The 22888-nt window shown below is 36.6% G+C and overlaps 1 protein-coding gene across 4 annotated transcripts in view; it reads left to right on the top strand.

Moving 5' to 3' along the window:
- Positions 1 to 22888, top strand: part of ARHGAP32 (Rho GTPase activating protein 32) — a 205249-nt gene that overhangs the window by 83453 nt on the left and 98908 nt on the right. For 2 of the 4 annotated variants that reach the window (XM_027532620.1, XM_027532618.1), the window contains exons 3-5: positions 12843 to 12934; positions 13464 to 13505; positions 13879 to 13963. In XM_027532620.1, coding sequence (XP_027388421.1) covers positions 12843 to 12934; positions 13464 to 13505; positions 13879 to 13963 — 219 coding nt within the window. The remainder of the gene's footprint in view (positions 1 to 12842; positions 12935 to 13463; positions 13506 to 13878; positions 13964 to 22888) is intronic. The other 2 variants (XM_027532623.1, XM_027532619.1) reach the window with 1 other exon arrangement.

The following is a 22888-nucleotide window of genomic DNA, read 5'->3' on the forward strand; positions in this document are numbered from 1 at the left end:
CATAGAATTAAAAAGCAAGTTGGAAGAAACACGAGTAGGATGTGGCCGAAACTGAACTGGGAAAAGATGAGATCAGAGAAGTGGTTTCTTGCAGTCCATTATATGAGGACTTTGGTTTTTTATGCTGAGTAAGCTGGGAAACCGTTGGAGGATTTTTAGCCAAGAAGTGACATGATCTGGCTTAAAATTTTATAGGAAATCTCTCATCGCTGTGAGTAGGCTAAAGAAGGAGGCACAGGAGGAGGAGATAGGAGACCAGTTGGAAGATTGTTATAGTAGATGGACAATGATGGTAGCTTGAACCAGGATGGTAGATGTAAAAAAATGGCTAGACTCTGGATGTACCAATAGTTTCACAGATAAAGCCAACTGTTGTTTTTTTTTAAACTAATGAATGAACATAGAGAATGAGATAAAGAGATGTCAAGGATGACTTCAAGTTTTTTGACTGATCAACCTGAAGAATGGAGTTTACATTCACTGAGATACTGGAAAAGCAGTTTTTGCTTGTTAATAGGTGGAAAATTCCTTTGCAGTGTAGTTTTTCCACAGAAGTTTGTGTTATCCATTTAATCTTTTATAACTTTTTGTAATTCATATCCATCAATAAGAACAATGAAATTTGTTTTGTGGAGAATAACATTTTATTTAATTAAAGTTAAAAGTTAGGGATTCTTATCCAAATTGAATGCAAATGTTCATTTGTCATTGCAGGTGATATGTTACGTTGCAAATTTCTGCTGTAAGAGATGTGAAATAGTCTAGTCAAAACAGACAGGCCCCACACACCTCCCTATTGAATGAAGTAATCCCTGGAGGTGCCAGCATGCCATTGAAAGGCTATTCAATAAATTCTTTTGTCCATGTAAAACTCTTTCACAGTTTTCTCCTGTATTTTGATAGCCTGCAGTAAATCTACATTGAGTTTATTGAATGGGAAGAAAGGTGATATTTGTTATGTGGTGGTTCATTTACTCTGTATTAAAATGTCATATGCTATATACATGGAAAGTGATTGAATTCTGTTTCCTGGAGTTCCCATTGGTTTGTCTATGGAAATTACTGTTTGTATCATATGTTTTTAGCATCTTTTATTTTTACATTGGTACTCTAATTTTTTTATGTGTAAACTTCTTGAAGGCAGGTGCTACAATTTTATGTTTTCTTTAAAAATGATTATACTCAATAAATAGTACATTGCATGGTTGCAAAAAGTGTACAGTGAATGATGAAAAGGATATAAATGAGATTTGAACTGCTATTTTGCTACACTCTATCTAGAAAGTTATACTAATTTTAATGAGGACATAAGAGTAAAGAAAGTTGGGAACCTTTTTCTCTTTCAATAATAGTCTGTATTAAATATTATGTTGAGAATAAAGTTTATTATTAAGAGAAACCCTTATAAATGTTTCTCCAAAACAATTTCATGTATTTAATGTTTTAGTAACTTTAGAAATAAAAGGGTGTAAGTATTGAACTTTTATTGATTTGTGTTGTATGGCCAGAATATTAGTTTTTTAATACATATCTAAAAGAAAACCAGAGATTTCTGAATTGTTAAAAATTGTATAAATAATCATTTTTAAATTGAGATATAATTGCTATATTATGAATTAGTTTCAGGTATACTATACAATATAATATTTCTGTATATGGGTATATTGTGAAATGTTCACCATGAGTCTAGTTAACATCCATTACCAATACATAGCTGCAGATTTTTTTTCTTGTGATGAGAACTTTTAAGATTTACTCATTTAGCAACTTTCAAATACACGATACTGTAAATTTTGTGTTTTACTATAGTAACCACACTGTACTTTATATCCCAGGACTTACTTATTTAAATAGCTGGAAGTTTGAACTCTTTGACTACCTGAATCCATTTTGCTTACCTACCTTTACAGCCACCAATCTGTTCTCTGTATCTTTGGTTCAGTTAAATTAATTATATATTTTTAAAGCCTCCACATATAAGTGAAATCATATGGTATTAGTCTTTCTCTTTTTCACTTATTTCACTTAGCATAATGCCCTCAAAGTCCATTTATATTGTTGTAAATGGTAAGATTTCTTTCTTTTTATGGCTGAATAACATTCCTTTGTTTTATATATACCACGTTTTCTTTATCCATTCATCAACCAGTGAATACTTAGGTTGCTTCCAGTTTTTGGCTAATGTGAAGAATTCTGCAATGAACAAAGATATGGAGATACTTTTTCAAATTAGGCTGTTCATTCTCTTAAGATAAATACCCAGAAGTGGAATTGCCGAATTACATGGTAGTTCCAGTTTTCATTTTGTGTGGAACCTCCATAATGTTTTCTGAAGTGGCAGCACCAGTTTGTATTTATACTACAAGGGCACAAAGGTACTGTTTTCTCTTTTCTCCACATCCTGGCTGATGCATGTTTCTTTATCTTTTTGATAGTAACTGTTCTAACAGGTAGGAAGTGATAACCTGTTGTGGTTTTGATTTGCATTTCCCTGATGGTTAGTGATGTTAAGGGCCCTTCCATGTACAGGTTAGCTGTTTGTAAGTCTTCTCTGGAAAAATGTCTATTCAGAGCCTCTGCCCATTTTTCTAATTGGATTTCTTTTTTTTTGCTGTTAAGTGAGTTCTTTTATATTTTGAATATTAATCTCTTAACAGATAGATGATTTGTAAAAATTTTCTCCCATGTTATCGGTTACCTTTCCATTTGGTTGATGGTTTCCTTTACTGTGCAGAAGCTTTTAGTCTGATGTAGTCTCACTTGTTTATTTTTGTTTCTCTTGCTTTTGCTTTTGTTGTCAAATGCAAAAAATCTTCTCCAGGACTGATGTCAAGGAGCCTGTTACTATGTCTTTTCTTAGGAATTTAATGGCTTCACATATTATGTTCAAGTCTTTAATCCTTTTGAGTTAGTTTTTGTGTGTTTTATAAGATAGTGGTTCAGTTTTGTTCTTTTGCATGTGACTGTCCAGTTTTCCTGACACCATTTGTGAAGACACTGTCCTTTTTCCATTCTGTACTCTTGGCTTCTTTGTTGTATTTTATTGGCAGTATACAAATGGATTGATTTCTGGGCTTTTTATATTTTTCCATTCATCTTTGTGTCTCTTTTTATGTCAATATCATACTGTTTTGACTATTGTAGCTTTGTAATATAGTTTAAAATCAGGAAGCGTGATGCTTCCAGCTTTGTCCTTCTTTCTCAAGGTTGCTTTGACTCTTCCATGTCTTTTGTGGTTCCATACAAATTTTAAAACTTTTATTTTTGTGAAAAATGCCTGTGGTAAGGATTGCAGTAGATCTAAAGATTGCTTTGAATAGAGTAAGCATTTTAGCATAATTCTCCCGATCCGTGGGCGTCTTTCTTTTGCTTGTGTCTTTTTTACTTTTTTTTCACCCATATCTTACAATTTTCAGTGTTCATGTCTTTTGCCTCCTTTGTTAAGTAAATTCCTGGGTATTCTTTTTATTCAATTTATTGAATCTCAGTTGTAAATGAAATTGTTTTAATTTCTCTGTTAGTTCACTGTTAGCTTATAGAAGTGGAACTGATTTTTGTATAGTGATTTTTGCATCATGAAGCTTTGCCAACTTTATTCTAACAGTTGTGTGTGTGTGTGTGTGTGTGTGTAGTCTTTAGGATTTTTTTGTATAATAATATCATGTCATCTGTAAATAGTGATTGTAAAACTATCACTTTCCAGTTTCGGTGCCTTTTGTTTCTTTCCCTTGCCTAATTGCTCTGGCTAGGACTTTCAACTGTGTTGAAAAGATGGGGCAAGATGAGCATTGTTGTCTTTTTCCTGATCCTAGGGGGAAAGTTTTTATCTTTTCATTGTTGAGCATGTTATCTGTGGCTGTGTCAGATATAGCTTTTATTATGTTGAGATATATTTGCTCTGTACTTGGCTTTGTTGAGAGTTTTTTTTTTAATATCATAAATGGATGTTGAATTTTGTCACATGCTTTTTCTCCATCTATTGAGATGTCGTATGATTTTTTTAATTTTTTTTTTAATTTTATTTTATTTTTAAACTTTACATAACTGTATTAGTTTTGCCAAATATCAAAATGAATCCATCACAGGTATACATGTGCTCCCCATCCTGAACCCTCCTCCCTCCTCCCTCCCCATACCATCCCTCTGGGTCGTCCCAGTGCACTAGCCCCAAGCATCCAGTATCGTGCATTGAACCTGGACTGGCATCTCGCTTCATACATGATATTTTACATGTTTCAATGCCATTCTCCCAAATCTTCCCACCCTCTCCCTCTCCCACAGAGTCCATAAGACTGTTCCATACATCAGCGTCACTTTTGCTGTCTCGTACACAGGGTTATTGTTATCATCTTTCTAAATTCCATATATATGCGTTAGTATACTGTATTGGTGTTTTTCCTTCTGGCTTACTTCACTCTGTATAATAGGCTCCAGTTTCATCCACCTCATTAGAACTGATTCAAATGTATTCTTTTTAATGGCTGAGTAATACTCCATTGTGTATATGTACCACAGCTTTCTTATCCATTCATCTGCTGATGGACATCTAGGTTGCTTCCATGTCCTGGCTATTATAAACAGTGCTGCGATGAACATTGGGGTACACGTGTCTCTTTCCCTCCTGGTTTCCTCAGTGTGTATGCCCAGCAGTGGGATTGCTGGATCATAAGGCAGTTCTATTTCCAGTTTTTTAAGGAATCTCCACACTGTTCTCCATAGTGGCTGTACTAGTTTGCATTCCCACCAACAGTGTAAGAGGGTTCCCTTTCCTCCACACCCTCTCCAGCATTTATTATTTGTAGATGATTTTTTTTAATTCTTCATTTTGTTAATGTCATGTATCATGTTGATTGATTTGCAGATGTTGGACCAGGCTTGTATCCCTGGATTAAATCCCATTTGATCAAGGGTGTGTGATCCTTTTGATGTATTGTTAAATTTGCTTTGCTAATATTTTGTTGAGGCTTTTCGTATCAATGTTCACCAGAGATACTGGCCTGTAATTTTCTTTCCTTGTTGCATCCTTGTTTTGCTTTGGTATCAGTGTAACTCTGGACTTTTAAAACAAGTTTGGAAGAGTTTCCTCCTCTTTTATATTTTGGAAGAGTTTGGCAAGAATTGGTATTGATTCTTCTTTCAATCTTTGGTAGAATTCACTGGTTAAACCACCTGGTCCTGGACTTTTGTTGATTGGGAGCCTTTTAATTACTGATTTAATCACCTTAGTAGTGATTGATCTGTAGTACATAGTCATTTTTAAGTCAAAAGTAGTAAACCTTAAAAGAGGCCTCTGTCCTTTTGTGATTTATGGCTTATAATTTATTTATTATTCTTCATAAATTTGTAGCTAAAACTTAAAGTTTTTAAAGAAACCTCTTAAAAAGCTATAGAATTTTTCTAAATTACTGATTGAAATAATTTGCAGTTATTTAACAGTGAAATAATTTAGTAAATAAATATTAGGATCTTAAAAAAATAAGATCAAAAACTTGAAAAGAGAGAATCTTTCACCAGTTTTAAATATTTTAACTTAAATTGTCATTTAAGTTAAATTCATTTAACTTAAATTCTCAGTGTTTTTCCATTCACTTTATTTTTAGTATTGATCATTGCAAAATTCTCAAAATGGAGCCTGTTAATTCTTGAAATTTTTTGTTAGTAACAATTTCTCACTTCAGTTTCCTTTTCTACTTTAAAGTAAATGTGTTCAAGGCTCAGGGCTAAAAGCAGGTCATGTTGTAGCAAATGAACTTATTACTGATAAATTAAAGTCAATGGTCTTGGTTGAAAATGTTCACACACATGCTAACAACCAGAGTCAGGAAAATTAAAACCAGTCATAAATTCTGAACTTCCAAAATACAAAAAAATTAAAAAGGAAGACAAAAGGTTAATGCTCAGTGTTGTCAGCATTGCTAGTGCTCAGCCACATTCTGTCCCCTTCCTTGGCCTTTTCTCCCTCTCTCAGCCCTCTCCCGGATTCTCCGCCCCGCCCCCGCCCCCTTTCTCTCTTTCTCACACACACACATACATACACACATGCAGAAATTCACACTTGCAAACTGCAGTCACCGTCACTCACTCCTGAAGGGTTGACTCTTGTCCTGTCTCTCTCCCACTGAATGTTGGCGTTCACACTGCCTGTGCATTGTCTGTGTTAATTTCTTACCAGACTTTACTGTTCCTGCAGGTTCACTGTCATCTTTGTACAGATGACTGCCACGTCCATAACTCTAGCCTGGTAAGAATTCATTTCCCACTAGGAGGTTCTGTAGGAACCACAAACTACAGATTTTCATGAAGTCCCATCTTTCCTCTCCCTGAAGTGAGTTGCTTCTTTTTAACTTTACAGGTTACGTTAATAATGCTGACTTTATTCCAGTCCCCCCAAGTTCAGAACCTTGCATTTGTTATACATGGTTTCATTTTATTTTTCTTAAAAGCAGGACCTTGATCATTTTGCTCCAGTCGCACTGTCCTCCTTGCTTTTTCTCAAATATGCCGAGCATGGCGCTACTTCCGGGCCTTGCGTTTCTATTTGCTGCAACTGGGAAGTGTTCTTCCTGCAGGGTCTGCACAGCTTGCCCGTGCTCTACCTTCAGATCCCCTTCACGTGTCACACTTCAGGCTGCCTTTACGTGTACCTCCAGTGAAGTCCCAGTCCTGTCCTCCTCTCTGTCTTACACTGTTTGAATTTTCTCTGTGGTACTTGCAAATACTGAGTATTTATGATTATTACCTTTCTTTTTCATTAGGGTATAGGCTCCTTGAGTATGAGGACTTTATCACTGTTGTTTACTGTTGTAGCATCTGTGACCAGCATAGTAAATTATAAGTAAATAATTTTTGAATGAATGAAATTGTCATTCTCTGGACAGATTGAACTATTTGTTTCTCTTTGAAAAATATCCTGAATTTTCCTACTTCTTTGTATCCTTTCCCAAATATTAAAATGAATTTTTGTCACTTTTCTCTTTTTTTCCCATTTCTCTCTTTTCTTTTTTTTTTAAATAAAAGTGAGACCATTGGTACATTTTTCTTAGACTTTTCAATAATACCCTTGGGCTTTTCCCTTTTGTATTGCCTACTTTGTCTTAACTGATGTATAATTGACTTACAGTATTCTGTTGGTTTCAGGTGTTCAACACAGTGATTTGATATCTTTATACATTATAAAATGAACACCAGGATAAATCTAGTTAACACCTGTCACCATACAGAGTCCCTAACTTGAGTCAGCCATGCTGTCTATTACGTCCTCATGACTAACTTAACTTTATAGCTGGAAGTTGGTACCTCTTTATCCACTCCACTTTATCATGCACGCTGCCGCCCTCCTCTCCTCTGCTGACTACCAGGATGTGCTATCTGTGATCTATCTCTGCTTCGTTGTGTTTCTTTGTTTTGTTGTTTTGATTCCACATATAAGAGAGTATTTGTCTTTGACGTATTTCACTTAGCACTTTGAGGACAAAGTCCCTTCATTGTTGTTGAAATGGCAGGATTTCATTCTTAAATTTATGGATGAGTAATACTCCTCTGTGTATGTGTGTGATTGTGTGTGGGTGGGTGTTTGTTCGTGTGTGTTCTGGGTTAGGGAGCATAGAAAGAGACAGGATAAAACATTGCCAGTTCTTATTTTTTCAAGTTTTCAGTATCAAATTATGTTTTCCTGAAATGGATGCCCTTTAATCTGTGTGGTTTAACTGGTTCAGACTGTGGAGAAACAAATACTTTCCTTATTACAGATGACACTTTTTTTTTTTCCCCAGATTGTATTTTTTTTTTTTAACCAGTGAAGATTTCTTTTATGGCTTATGTTTAACTTGTGGTATACTCTACAGCCTTATAGGAAGTCAGTTTATTGCGGAGATAGATGCATAGGGAATTTAATTGTAAATGGTGGGTGCTTTTATGAACATGGTATGTTCATTAAGTGGTATGTTCCATAGCCTCTGTTGTCTCTTTAATTTTCTGTTGATGAGTGGCACTATTTCTGTGACGTTGATATAAATTATGTTTTGGAAGCATAAATAAGTGATGATTATAGCATAGCATAGCATAACATGGATAAACTGGGAAAATTGTGTTTTCCAAGAATGAATGTACTTAATGAGTATTTTCTTTTCTTTTTTTCTAAATTTATTTATTTTAATTGGAGGCTAATTACTTTACAATATTGTATTAGTTTTGCCATACATCAACATGAATCCACCACGGGTGTACACGTGTTCCCCATCCTGACCCCCCCCTCCCATCTCCCTCCCCATACCATCCCTCCAGGTCATCCCAGTGCACCAGCCCTGAGCATCCTGTATCATGCATCGAACCTGGACTGGCGATTGATTTCATATGTGATACTATACATGTTTCAATACTACTCTCCCATATCATCCCACCCTCGCCCTCTCCCACAGAGTCCAAAAGACTGTTCTATACATCTGTGTCTCTTTTGCTGTCTTGCATACAGGGTTATCATTACCATCTTTCTAAATTGCATATATATGCATTAGTATACTGTATTGATGTTTTTCTTTCTGGCTTATTTCACTCTATATAATAGGCTCCAGTTTCATCCACCTCTTAATGAGTATTTTCTAAAGGAGAAATTTCTTAACTTTTGATTTAGAGTGACAGAATAAAATGGTTCAAGCTAGGTACTTTCAATAGAAGTATAAGAAAGTTTATTTAATCAAAGAATAATATGTAGGTGAAAATGTTAGCTTATCAGACAATTGAGGAATAGTGCTATATTTTCCTTTTAATTTTGTTTACTGATTCTTAAAAGAATTAATGATACCACTTTTTATGCCTGGGACATCTCTGGACTATGGGAAAATATTGCTGGACAAAACATACATGGTTATAGGTATGTTTGAACTGTTGATTCAACAATTGATTGAATCAACTTGTTGAACTGTTGGTTCAAAAATATTTTCTCAAATCCACTCATGCTTCTTGGACCATTGGTTCATTTGCCTAATTATTGCCATTTTGTGTTTTTAGGCAGAGTCCTCCTGTCAGGCCCATTTAGAGGGCCCGTGACTTTACCTCTGTGTCACGTTTCTACCTCCTGTCTAGTGGTTGTGGTTGCAGAGGTGTGTGCTCCCTAGTATGTCTACCTGTGTGGATCATAGACCCGGCAGGCTTCTTTAGTTTATCCTTGGATGTGTGTTAGGGACAATGGCCTATCTAGCACAGAAAGCCTGTTTGCAAAAGACAGTTAATATTTTAGTTTTCATTCTGCCAAATAAAGTTATCACCATTTACCAACCTGGGCCAGTGCATTCTTTTTTTTTTTTTTAAACTCCTTTATATTTAAATTTTGAGTCAGTTTATGAATAATTTACAGAACAAATGTTGTAAATCCATTATGTTAGAAATTTTAATGTGAATTTAAGCATAGCAGACCTCTTTACGTCAAGTGAATTTTGATGCACAGATATCATAGAAGTCGAAAGAATGTTGTCCAGGTTGTTGCAAAATTTTATATAATGAAGTCCTTTCAGTTGAATGACTGACTAGAGGTCTCATTTTTTTTCACAGATGGATAAAATCATCAGTCTGAGATGTCATATTAATACATATGGTCAATTTCACCCACGTTATTAGAAGCTCACGTGCCACTTGCTGTTTATTCACATCCAACACTTAACGTGTCTAATCATTGTAAAAAATCTTTGTCAGTTTACTCTTTTCTGTTATGGATGAAAAGTGGAATATATGGAATTCTTACATATATTCAATGAAAAGAAAATGCCAAAGTCAGCAAGCTTTTAAAGTATTTTTTTTTCTACGAGGTATAATTGATTTATAATGTTATATGAATTTCAGGTATACCACATAAAGTACCTTCTTTAAAGATGATGCAACAATTTGGGCAACATAACATAAAAACTAGGTAATGATTTATTTCACTACTGCGTCAATGTCATAGGTCGGTGGTTGACAAATTCAACTTACTGGCTGCTTGTTTTTGCAAGTAAATTTTTTTTTAGCATGAATCTATATTAAGTCATTTACACATGGCTGCTTCTGTGTTGTAAAATAGTTGAGTTGTGGGAGAGACAGTGTGGTCCATAAACTTAAAATATTTACCATCTGACCCTTTAAGAGAAAATTTGCCAACTCCTTTTCTCTGTGTTTCCTTTATTTTCATTTTTTTTAAAAAAGCTGTATTTTTAAAATTTTAGACTTTTCTAGTGTGGTAGGATTAAGAATGATGAGAGGCACTGATGAAATAATACCTAGGAGTTTGAAGGAACTCTCTCTCAAGATAGAGGAAAAATAAAACTGAGATCCTATATTAGATTTATGAAAAGGTTCAATGAATCCATAATGTAATTGCAGGATGGAATGAGTTCTATTTCATTACTAAAGAATATAATGACATTTTTTCCCTTTGGAAAACCTGTAGGACAGAATAAGAAGACTCTGTGAACAATTCATGATGAAACATCAACCCTTATAAATAAACTAAGGAAGTTTAACTGTTGTTGTCTATAGCAAGTTTAACCATAGTAAGGACAAAAGCCTTGGACAAAATGGGTCCCGTTGTTCCTGATGGTGTCTTTATATCCAGTGTTAATTCTTGTAAGTTCGTACGTTGTTACCTCATATTTTTCAAAAGTCAAGGATTTTAACATTTAATCTGTCTTGGCTAGTTTTTTTTAAAATAAGAAACATTTTTAAAAGTTGAGATCATGTTATGAATCTCTTCCCTTTTTTATTTTATTGAGATATAAAATTGAAGTGTAACACTATATTAGTTTCAGGTGGACACTAGTATGATTTGATATTTGTATACACTGAAAGATCACAACAATAAGTCTGATGATTTGATATTTGTATGCATTGTGAAAGATCACAACAATAAGTCTGATTCACCTCTGTAACCATACATAGTTAACAAATCTTTTTTCTTTTTTTTTCTCTTGTGATGAATACTGTTAAGATCTACTCTCTTAGCAATTTTCAGATGTCCAAGACAGTGTTATGAATTTTAGCTACTGTGCTGTGCATTAAGTTCCCATGACTTTTTTGTTTTATTGCCAGAAGTTTATATCTTTTGACCTCTTCACCTTTTTCACCTCTCTCTCCCCATTCCCACCTCTGGCAACCACCAGTCTGTTCTCTTTATCTATGAGCTTGGTTTGGTTTTGTATTGATTTGATTTTAGATTCCACATGTAGATGAAACCAGAGTATTTGTCTTTTTCTGACTTGACTTGACTTAGCATAATGCCCTCAAGGTCCATCTAAGTTGTTGCAAATGGAAAGGTTTTGTTCTTTTTAAAGGTTAAGTAGTAGTCTATTGTGTGTATTTACCTTCTTTGGGAATCCCCTCTTAACTCATTTAAAATACTCAATCCACATTATTCTTCCCTACTGCATTATTTGACATTGGCTATAGCAGATACGCAGATGACACCACCCTTATGGCAGAAAGTGAAGAGGAACTCAAAAGCCTCTTGATTAAAGTGAAAGTGGAGAGTGAAAAAGTTGGCTTAAAGCTCAACATTCAGAAAACGAAGATCATGGCATCTGGTCCCATCACTTCATGGGAAATAGATGGGGAAACAGTGGAAACAGTGTCAGACTTCGTTTTTTGGGGCTCCAAAATCACTGCAGATGGTGACTGCAGCCATGAAATTAAAAGATGCTTACTCCTTGGAAGAAAAGTTATGACCAACCTAGCATATTGAAAAGCAGAGACATTACTTTGCCAACAAAGGTCCATCTAGTCCAGGCTATGGTTTTTCCAGTGGTCATGTATGGATGTGAGAGTTGGACTGTGAAGAAGGCTGAGCGCGGAAGAATTGATGCTTTTAAACTGTGGTGTTGGAGAAGACTCTTGAGAGTCCCTTGGACTGCAAGGAGATCTAACCAGTCCATTCTGAAGGAGATCGGCCCTGGGATTTCTTTGGAAGGAATGATGCTAAGGCTGAAACTCCAGTACTTTGGCCACTTCATGCGAAGAGTTGACTCATTGGAAAAGACTCTGATGCTGGGAGGGATTGGGGGCAGGAGGAGAAGGGGACGACAAAGGATGAGATGGCTGGATGGCATCATTGATTCAATGGACGTGAGTCTGAGTGAACTCCGGGAGTTGGTGATGGACAGGGAAGCCTGGAGTGCTGCGATTCATGGGGTCGCAAAGAGTCGGACACAACTGAGCGACTGAACTGAACTGATAGCAGTTTTTTTTCTGTGACAAGTCATAGATTGTATAGCATAAGTTTGTTTTTTTAAGATAGATATTTGGATTTGCTGTTTGCTTTCTCTGGAGTGTGAAGAATCTTTTGATTTTCCAGTTTCTGTTGTTAAAATGATGCAGCTGAATGTATCACTAAAATTAAAAAATCACTAAGAAAACTAGCAGACTAAGGGTAGTTTGGAGGTATTACATAGATGGAAATTTCAAATATTAGTGTGAAAAATGTATGTTGTGATCTCCTAATTATGTTCACATTGTCACTTAAATTTTTATTAATCATCATAACCAGGGTTATTTTGTTCCAGTAGCTTTGGGGGGAGAATTTAGTTTGTGCTGAGGCACATGATGCAATAACTGATCTCAAAATGTGATTATAAGAGAATGAAAATTCTTAGTTTGACAGAAAATTATTCCTTTTACAGTAAGGTTAAATATTTTTAGGTGACTATTTTTCCTTGTTCTTAGCAATTAAAAGTCAAGTAAGTTATAATTTTAAGAGATTATTAAATCAGTATGCATTTCTTTTGGTATGGAGTTAGGACCATTAAAATGAGCTATAATCTGCTTTTTAAAATGTATTCATAATAAAGGAATGGTCATAAATCTTTTGTCTTTGTTTTCTTAAGGCCAGAGGAGCAGATGTTCCAGAAATTCCTGGAGACCTTAGTCTTAAGACATGTGGCAGTACAGCCAGTATGAAGGTTAAACATGTGAAAAAGTAAGTATAATATTACAGTGAGTTTTAAGTGAGTTCCAATAAATGAAAACCAGTTCTTTAGTTCTCCTAAAACTTTTATCCAGATTTCTTACTAAATGAGCTCTTACTGTCCATACATTGAATAATACTGTTATGACTCAGCTGTTAGTAGAACAGGTCTGAAGATTACATATCTAAAAATATACTTGAATTTTGTTCTTGGAATAACTTTCATGTCATTTTCTGTTAGGTTGCGTTTGTTCAATAGTAACAATCCAAGTATATCTTTGTTGGTACCTTTAATACAAGCTCTCAGTCATTTAGAAAAGTCAGTTTTGGTATTTTGAGTTAGGATATTGCTGTTTCTCAGCTCTGCATTTGAAAAAGCCTGACATGGATGCCAGTGTTTGACTCTGAAGTGAAATATCTGAGGATGTCCATTTCAGTTTTAGAGAGAAAAAGCATCTTTTCACCTGGTAAAGGGTTAGATAGCTATGTTTTTATCCTAAGTGGAGGAAAGACAAGGATAAAATTTTCATTCTGCATCCAGACCCACCAATCCAGGACTGATGGGCTGTGACAACATTCACAGGTAAAGGCTGGTTTTGTGTTTTGTGGTGGGAATGCTGCTTCTGCTTAGAGCAGGCTGTTCACAGTCTCCATGACATTTACCGAAAGCAGAGTTTTTCTAGGGCCATTGACATGGGTCAGAATCAGGAGAGTACTATAGCAATGCTTTTTATTTATTTATTTTTTTGTTTTGGTTTTGACCTGTGCACTGAATGTAATTTCCATTTGACTCTGTGTTTCTGAAAAGGTTTGAGTGGATATATGTGCTCATGCGCATGTGCTTATTAAACGTTTTGCTTGTTGCATGGGCTCTTAAACCTGTTTTATTTCCTCCTCAGGCTTAGTAATTTTGACTGTTCCAGGATCTTGTCTCTCATGTATTTCATGTACTGCAGGTTGCCCTTCACTAAAGGTCACTTTCCGAAGATGGCTGAATGCGCACATTTCCATTATGAGAACGTTGAGTTTGGCAGCATACAGGTATATTTGAGATATTTCCTACATACTGAAGCGAGGCGTATTTATGTCTATATCTGTATATCTGATAGGTGACACCGAGAAGTAGTTTTTCCTATTGATGTCTTGTTGGTTGATGTGAAAATTTCTATTCTTTTCTGTTGACCAATATTTGACATGTGATGAATCCTATTTCAAGTAGTATTTCAAGAAACAGTATAATCCAATCAGTATACATTTCAGAATTTCTATCAGATTCCTAGACCGTTCTGCAGCATGAACTGTTTTAGTTCTTACCTGATTCCTGGATAGGGTCGTAGTGGTGATGGATAAATCAGAGTCAGGGTGAAGGCAGAGTAGGATTAGGGAGAGAAGTGCTAATGGAATTTTTTTTCAATGTTTTTCTTATTGTGAAGTATATTACGTGTAGCCATGTATATAAAACACATACATTTATACATATGTATTATATACATATTTATGTACATTTTACAGTCTAGGTTAAGAGAGAAATTTCTTGTGTCCCTCTTGTTGCATTTGTCTTCCCTACCCCATGGTTACTTATATCATTACTTTTGTGGTATTTATTACCTTACATCTTTTAAATAGTTTTACTGTCTGTATGCATTCCTAATCAATATGGTATTTAGCTTTACTTGCTTTTGAGCTTTATATAATTGGAATTATTCTAATTTGTTCAGCAAATATTTATTGAGCAAGTACTCTGTATGAGGCACTGTTTTAGGTGCTTTGGCTGTGCTAGTGAACAACAGCAACCAAAATCAAAGACCCATTCTTAAGGAGCACAGAAGATGTCCAAGAACATAAGCGCTATTGTCAAAAGAGTAGAGCAGGGTAAGAAGGGTCAGGGGTCACTGGGGGTGGGTGGGTAGCCCACCCATCAAACCAGGGTGCGCTTCATTATTGAATGTATTCTTTCTTGCTTCTTTCATTTAATATTGGGAAATTTATTCCTGTGGATGTATATAGATATAGTTTGCTCAGTTTGTTCAGAGCTGTGTACTAATTCATAGTGTGCATATGTCACAAGTAATTTACTAATTCTTTCATTTGTCTGAAATTTGGGTCATTGTCAGTTTTTGGCTTTAAGCTTAAACAGCATCTCCGTGAACTTTGTTTTGCATGAAACCTGATGTACAAATGCCAAACTACTTTTTAAAGTGGTTTACAAATGTATACTTCCATAAGCAGTAAACAGTAGTTGTCCCACATTCTTCCCACATTCTTGGTTGTTTGATACTTGTTAATTTTTACCAGTCTGATAAGGACGTGTTTCTCTCTCAGTCAGTCAGTCAGTTCAGTCGCTCAGTCGTGTCCGACTCTTTGCGACCCCATGAATCGCAGCATGCCAGGCCTCCCTGTCCATCACCAACTCCTGGAGTTCACTCAGTCTCACATCCATCGAGTCAGTGATGCCATCCAGCCATCTCATCCTCTGTCAACCCCTTCTCCTCTTGCTCCCAATCCCTCCCAGCATCAGAGTCTTTTCCAATGAGTCAGCTCTTCACATGAGGTGGCCAAAGTACTGGAGTTTCAGCTTTAGCATCATTCCTTCCAAAGAAATCCCAGGGCTGATCTTCAGAATGGCCTGGTTGGATCTCTTTGCAGTCCAAGGGACTCTCAAGAGTCTTCTCCAACACCACAGATCAAAAGCATCAATTCTTCGGCGCTCAGCCTTCTTCACAGTCCAACTCTCACATCCATACATGACCACAGGAAAAACCATAGCCTTGACCAGATGGACCTTTGTTGGCAAAATAATGTCTCTGCTTTTGAATATGCTGTCTAGGTTGGTCATAACTTTCCTTCCAAGGAGTAAGCATCTTTTAATTTCATGGCCGCAGTCACCATCTGCAGTGATTTTGGAGCCCAAAAAAATAAAGTCGGACACTGTTTCCACTGTTACCTCATCTATTTCCCATGAAGTGATGGGACCGGATGCCATGATCTTCGTTTTCTGAATGTTGAGCTTTAAGCCAACTTTTTCACTCTCCACTTTCACTTTCATCAAGAGGCTTTTTAGTTCCTCTTCACTTTCTGCCATAAAGGTGGTGTCATCTGCATGTCTGAGGTTCTCACTGCATTTTAATTAGCTGTCTCCTAGTTTCTGATACAGTTGCTCATCTTTTCAAATGTTTACTGTGCATTTGAGAGTCCTAGTTTTTTAAACTCTAGATCAGCCTTTTGCTTGTTGTCTGTTACAGATTTGCTTATATTTTTCTTATTCATTCAGGGAAATGCTTCACATAGTTTGGATGGTAGTCTTCATGTTGCCTCTAGTCCTTTGTTGTTTTTGTATGTGAACTGAAAATATTTTCTCTCACACTGTGGCCTGTTTTTTTAATTTTATTCTGCTTTTAGTATGTAGATTATTTTATTCTTTATTTTATGTAATTGTGTATTTGTATAAATCTTCCAACTTGTGGTTTCCCTGTCATATTTCAGATGATCGTCCCTACTCTGAAGTGATGAAGATATTTTCCTAATTTTTTTTCTTAAAGGTTTCATAGTTTTGACTTTAACATTCAAGTTACTTGTAATTGTTATATATATATAGTGTAAAAGGAGCAGTGTTAATAATTTAGAACCCCTAGTGTGACAACCAGCCAGTGGACATAAACTCTAGCACTGGGGCCGAGCCTTGATGCCCTTCCCCTGTGCAGGGAACTGTCCTTATAGTAGCATGGGTCATTGGTGAGACAGTATTTCAATATTTTAGCACTGTGGTACCCACCAGCCTTTTAAAAAAGAATACAACCTTATTTTAAAATATGACCAGCTGTATTAGTCAGAGTTCTGTAGTGAAACAGCAAAATTGTGTGTGTGTGTGAATATGTGTAAGGATTGTGTGTGTGTGTGAATATGTGTAAGGATTGTGTGTGTGTGTGAATATGTGTAAGGATTGTGTGTGTGTGTGAATATGTGTAAGGATTGTGTGTGTGTGTGAATATGTGTAAGGATTGTGTGTGTGTGAATATGTGCAAGGATTGTGTGTGTGTGAATATGTGTAAGGATTGTGTGTGTGTGAATATGTGTAAGGATTGTGTGTGTGTGTAAATATGTGTAAGGATTGTGTGTGTGTGAATATGTGTAAGGATTGTGTGTGTGTGTGAATATGTTCAAGGATTGTGTGTGTGTGAATATGTGCAAGGATTGTGTGTGTGTGAATGTGTGTAAGGATTGTGTGTGTGTGTGAATATGTGTAAGGATTGTGTGTGTGTGTGAATATGTGTAAGGAGAGAGAGAGAGGTTTTAAGGGTTGGCTCATGTGGTTGTAGAGACTTCATGAGTCCAGACTCTCCAGAGGAGGCTAAAGACCAAAGGCAGAGCTGCTATTGCAGTTAGAGCTAGGGTGCTCTGCTGTCAGAGTTCCCTCTACTTCATGGGAGGTCAGTCTTCTTTTCTGTTAAGACTTGCAACTGACTGAAGGGTAATCTTTTCTCCTTCCCCTCTCCCTTTCCATTATGAAGGGTAATCTACTTTATTCAAAGTCAACTGAATTAAATGTTAATGTCATCTAAAAACCAGCAGTAACATTTGGTATAATGTTTGGCGAAAAGTTGACACATAAAATTAACTATCACAGTCTACACCTTTTCAGCTTGGCAGTCCTTAAACCACACTTATCACCAAAAAAAACAATAATAAGGTCATATTTCTGTCTAGCATGATTAGCTATTTTTTATACAACTGAAACCACTAACCCTTTTCCTAGAGAAGGATGCAAAGTCCTTGGGTAGTGTTTGCGCTTCTTGATAACCCATAACTAAAATACTATGATGTAAAGTTAAAAATACTTAAATACCATGATATACATCTTACATCATATAAGGCAATAAGAGGGGGAAGAAAACGCAAGTATTTGCTTCTTGTGCATGTATGCCTGCATGCGTGTAAACACACTGCACACAAATATATTCATAGTAAAATAAGGGGTAAGCACTCTTGACAAGTATAGTTCTTGGTTCTGTGAATGGTCAGGTTGTAGGTGGTGTTACAGTTGCCTTCATCCACTACTCATTCTATATTTTCCTCAGCAAGAACTTCAGCTGATTGTGGTTCTTTACCTGGTAAGATGACCCAAATCTTCATTCTGGGTCTGGCCATTAATAGTCCTGCCTGAATTGGGTTCTTGTTATTTTCCATTGAGTTTATGATGGGGTATGGTGATACTAAGAGATACCCTGGGGGGTCCCATACAGTCAGACTACTCTGCGTTACTTCCATCACAGTACAGTTGACCAGTTTCCCCCATAGTGAGGATCAGTTGTACCAGCCAACAGCATAATTCCTTTCTTTGCTTGTTGATTTAAAGATATAAGGAACCCAGAGGAGCTCAACAACAGTCTTAACTTCCAGTTCTGTATCTTCTAGTGGAAACATTCCTCCCTTTGGAACTAAGACCTCTAGGCCAGCAGAGCATTATAGTTGTGATGACAGGAAGCACCAATTTTGCTAGTGAGTCACTAAGAGTAACACTTGAGTGGTGCCACTCCCATTTTCCACCCCCTTGATTCCTAGTTCTTCCTTCTGACTAAAGACACGAATGACTTTGTATCTAATAGTAAAGAGAGCATGGGTCTTGGATACTTAGACTCAAACACTGTTAAGAGACAAGGTTTCTGGACTAAGGCACATATGATATCTTTGAACATTTTTGTCAAACCAATGAATATAGTAAAACTTTCATTTCCCTAATGATTAGTAATGTTCATCATCTTTTCATATACTTATTGTCATTTGATGATTTCAAATCGTCTTTGGAGAAATATTTAGAAATCCTTTCTGCATTTTTGAATAGTCAAGGGCTTCCCTGGTGGCTCAGACGGTAAAGCGTCTGCCTGCAATGCGGGAGACCTGGGTTTGATTCCTGGGTTGGGAAGACCCCCTGGAGAAGGAAATGGCAATCCACTCCAGCACTCTTGGTTGGAAAATCCCATGGACAGAAGAGCCTGATAGGTTACAGTCCATGGGGTCGAAAAGAGTCGGACATGACTGAGCGACTTCACTTCTTCTGCATTTTTGAATTGAGTTGTTTAGTTTTTTTGGTCGTTGGGTTTTAGAAATTCTTTACATAATAGCCTATTGTGCTTTTAATTTAAAGTGAGTCTTCTTATAGACAGCATTATATTTGGATCATGTATTTTTTTAATCATTGTGTCCATCTTTGTCTTTTGGTAGTCAAGTTTAATCCATTTCATCCGTAGTAATTACTGATTAGAAAGAATTATTTGTCATTTTGCTATTTTTTCTATATATATTATAGATTTCTTGACCCTTATTTTCTGTATTAGTCCTATCTTGCTTTTAGTTAATATTTTGGTAGTGAAATATTTAAATTCCTTTCTCATTTCCTTTTGTATCTATCTATAGATGTTTTCTTTGTGGTTACCGTGGGGATTACATTTAACATCCAAAAGCTATGGCACTAATTTTACCAGCTTAACTTCCGTGACATACACAAGTTCTGCTCCTTTACAGCTTGATCCTCACACCTTTCAGTTGTTGATATCATACAATTACATCTTTTTATATTGTATGCTCTAAAACATAAACTAACAATTCTTTTGAATAGTCTCTTAAATTATGTAGAAAACAAAATGTAGGGTTACAGACTAAATCTCCAGTACTCACTTTTAGACTTATAATTTTGAAAAAGTATCAGTTTCTTAAGTCATGTAGAAAACAAAAACTGATGATAAAGTGTTGTTACACAATCCCAGCTTTTATGGTTGCCCGAGTTTTTACCTTTACTGGGGTCTTTATTTGTTTGTATGTTTTCTAATTCTTATCAAGTGTCTTTTTGTTGCAACCTGCAGGACTCCCTTGAGAATTTCTTGCAAAATATGCCTGATGTTAGTGAACTTCTTCAGCTTTTGTTTATTTGGGAATGTCTTATTTTATGTCTCACTTTTGATGGGTGCTTTGCTGGTTATAGTATTCTTGGTTGACAATTTTATTCTTTCAGAAATTTGAATTTGTTGGCCCACTGCCTTCTGGCCTCCAAAGTTTTTGATAAGAAATCTAGTAACCTCATTGAAGATTCCTCATATGTGACTAGTTGCTTCTCGCTTGCGACTTTTAAGACTCTCTCATTGTATTTGGCTTTTGGAAGTTTGGTTATAATATGTCTTGTATGGGTTTCTTGAAGTTCATCTTACTTGGAGTTTGTTGGGATTCTTGGCTATTTATATTTGTATCATCAGTAAAGTTTGGTAAGTATTCAGCGAGTATTCAAATATTCTGTCTACCCTTTGTCTGTTTCATTCTGAGACTCCCACAAGTCCCTTAGGCTCTATTCACTTTTCTTCACCCTTTTTTTCCCCCTGTGCCTCAGAATCAGAAATTTCCATTGAGCAAACCTTATCTTCAGGTTTACTGATTCTTTCTTTCTCTAGTTACTCACATTTGCACTTAAGTCTCTTTTGTGAAATATTCACTGGTTATTGTGCTTTCAGGTATAGAATTTCTTTTTAGAAACTTCTTTTTGTAGGTATTTCCATTTTGTTGATATTTCCATTTTGTTCATATGTCATTTTCTTTACTTTTCCCACATTGTCCTTTGGTTTTGGAGAGCATCTTTAAGGCGATTGGCATAAAGTCTTTTCCTAATAGATCCACTATCTTTATTTTTGCAGATTGTTTCTGTTGATTTATTTTTTTGCTTTGAACTAGCCATAGTTTCTGTTTCTTTGTGTACCTTGTGGTTTTTTGTTGATTTGGACATTTGAATCTTAAAAGTAGCAAGAAAGAAGCAGCTAGTCACATACCAACCAGTCTATCCTAAAGGAAGTCAGTCCTGAATATTCATTGGAAGGACTGATGATGAAGCTGAAACTCCAGTATTTTGGCCACCTGATGTGAAGAACTGACTCATTTGAAAAGATCCTGATGCTGGGAAAGATTGAAGGCAGGAGGAGAAGGGGATGACAGATGATGAGATGGTTGGATGGCAACACTGACTCAATGGACATGAGTTTGAGTAAGCTCTAGGAGTTGGTGATGGACAGGAAGGCCTGGCGTGCTGCAGTCCATGGGGTTGCAAAGTGACTGAGTTACTGAACTGAACTGAGTCACATGCAAGTAGTAACGTGGCAACTCTGGAAATCTGATTTTCCCTTTTCCCTAAGGTTCTCTGTTTTTGTTTATTATTATTTTTTAAAACTTGTTGGTCACTGTGTGCCAAGGACTAGCCTGATGTTTAAACTTAAGGTCTCCTCAGGTATTTCCTGAGTCTTCACTTCCCCATGGACCTGTGTGTGGTCACTTCCTGATTTCCCCCACATATGCAATCGCTTTAGAATGTCCTAGTCTGTGTCTGGCTCCCCAAAAGGGGAAAAGAAAAATTAAGAAGGGAAAGGAGCACTGGCCTTTAAAATTCTGTGGAAGTGGCTTCAGGCAGTGGGGGAGGGTTTTCCAACAATATGGGGGTATAATAACAGTGACTATCTGCCTGTTGGCACCTCTGCTCTCTGGAGCAGCAGTTTTCAGAGCATGGATCCTTCTCTTTTGTGGGATGGGGTCCTTCTGCACCCTGGTTCTCACAAGCTGCATGCAGGCTGCTCCTTGAGTGTATGAGGCATGTACTGGGCAGCTGCTGCTGTGCTGAGAGGTAGATGGACCACGATTCACCACAGTTTATCCTCCAAGCCTTCCCCTGGAAGTCCCAAGCCTCCAGTGGACTCCAGAGTTACAGAATAATTATATCAGATTCTGCCAGAATCTGGGAAAGTCCTGGTGCTTCCTACTCCACCATCTTCCCAGAATCCTCCTTCTCAGAGTCCTTACTTACTTTTAACATGGGATTGACAGTATGTTCTGAGGAGAAAGTAAGTGGGAAAACTTAGTAAAATGAGTCTGGAAGAGGTGAGGAACCTTGGACTTGGCACCTCTGGTTTATCCTAACAAATATTCATCCTGTCAGATGACTGACTCAGTTGTTGTCTATTAATATGTCCCAATGGTAGGACATTCTGCAGTTGCATACCTTTTTTTAAAAATTCTGATTTGTTCAATTTCTTTTAAACTTACAGATTTCTTATTTTCATATTAGTATCTCTTTTTCTTCCTCAGATAGTGAGAATTTGTAGTTGCAATAGGCTGTTGTATACTAGAAAATATCACTGTCCCCTAAATATTTAAAATCCGATAGTATTTAACTTTAAGGCTTTGATTTATAAAATGAAAATAATTATTCTTAATCCTATATGTTATAAATTCTGATTCTCAACTTTATTTAGATGGAAAGACACAATTGCTTATAAAATAATTTAGATGTAAAGATTAATTTGGACCAGTAATATCATTGGATCATAAACAAGGCTGAGCGCTGAAAAATTGATGCTTTCAAACTATGGTGTTGGAGAAGACTCTTGAGAGTCCCTTGGACAGCAGGGAGATCAAACCAGTCAGTCCTAAAGGAAATCAGTCCTGAATATTCATTGGAAGGACTGATGCTAAAACTTAAGCTCCAGTACTTTGGGCACCAGATGTGAGGAGCTGACTCATTGGAAAAGGCCCTGATGCTGGGAAAGATTGAGGGCAGGAGGAGAAAGGGACGACAGAGGATGAGATGCTTAGATGGCATAATCGACTCAATGGACATGAGTTTGAACAAACTCCGGGAGATGGTGAAGGACAGGGAAGTCTGGCATGCTGCAGTCCATGGGGTTGCAGAGAGTTGGACATGACTAAGTGACTGAACAACAACAAATGCTTTAGATTGCACGGCTATGCTCAAATCCTGTTTCAGCTCAATTCTAGCAGACCTTAGGGCTTACCTCATAGCTCAGTTGGTAAAGAATCCGCCTGCAATGCAGGAGACCCCGGTTTGATTCCTGGGTCAGATGATTCTCTGGAAAAGGGATAGGCTACCCACTCCAGTATTCTCCGGCTACCCTTGTGGCTCAGCCGGTAAAGAATCCGCCT

Source organism: Bos indicus x Bos taurus, chromosome 29 (assembly GCF_003369695.1).
Source record: "Bos indicus x Bos taurus breed Angus x Brahman F1 hybrid chromosome 29, Bos_hybrid_MaternalHap_v2.0, whole genome shotgun sequence".
NCBI lineage: Eukaryota > Metazoa > Chordata > Mammalia > Artiodactyla > Bovidae > Bos > Bos indicus x Bos taurus.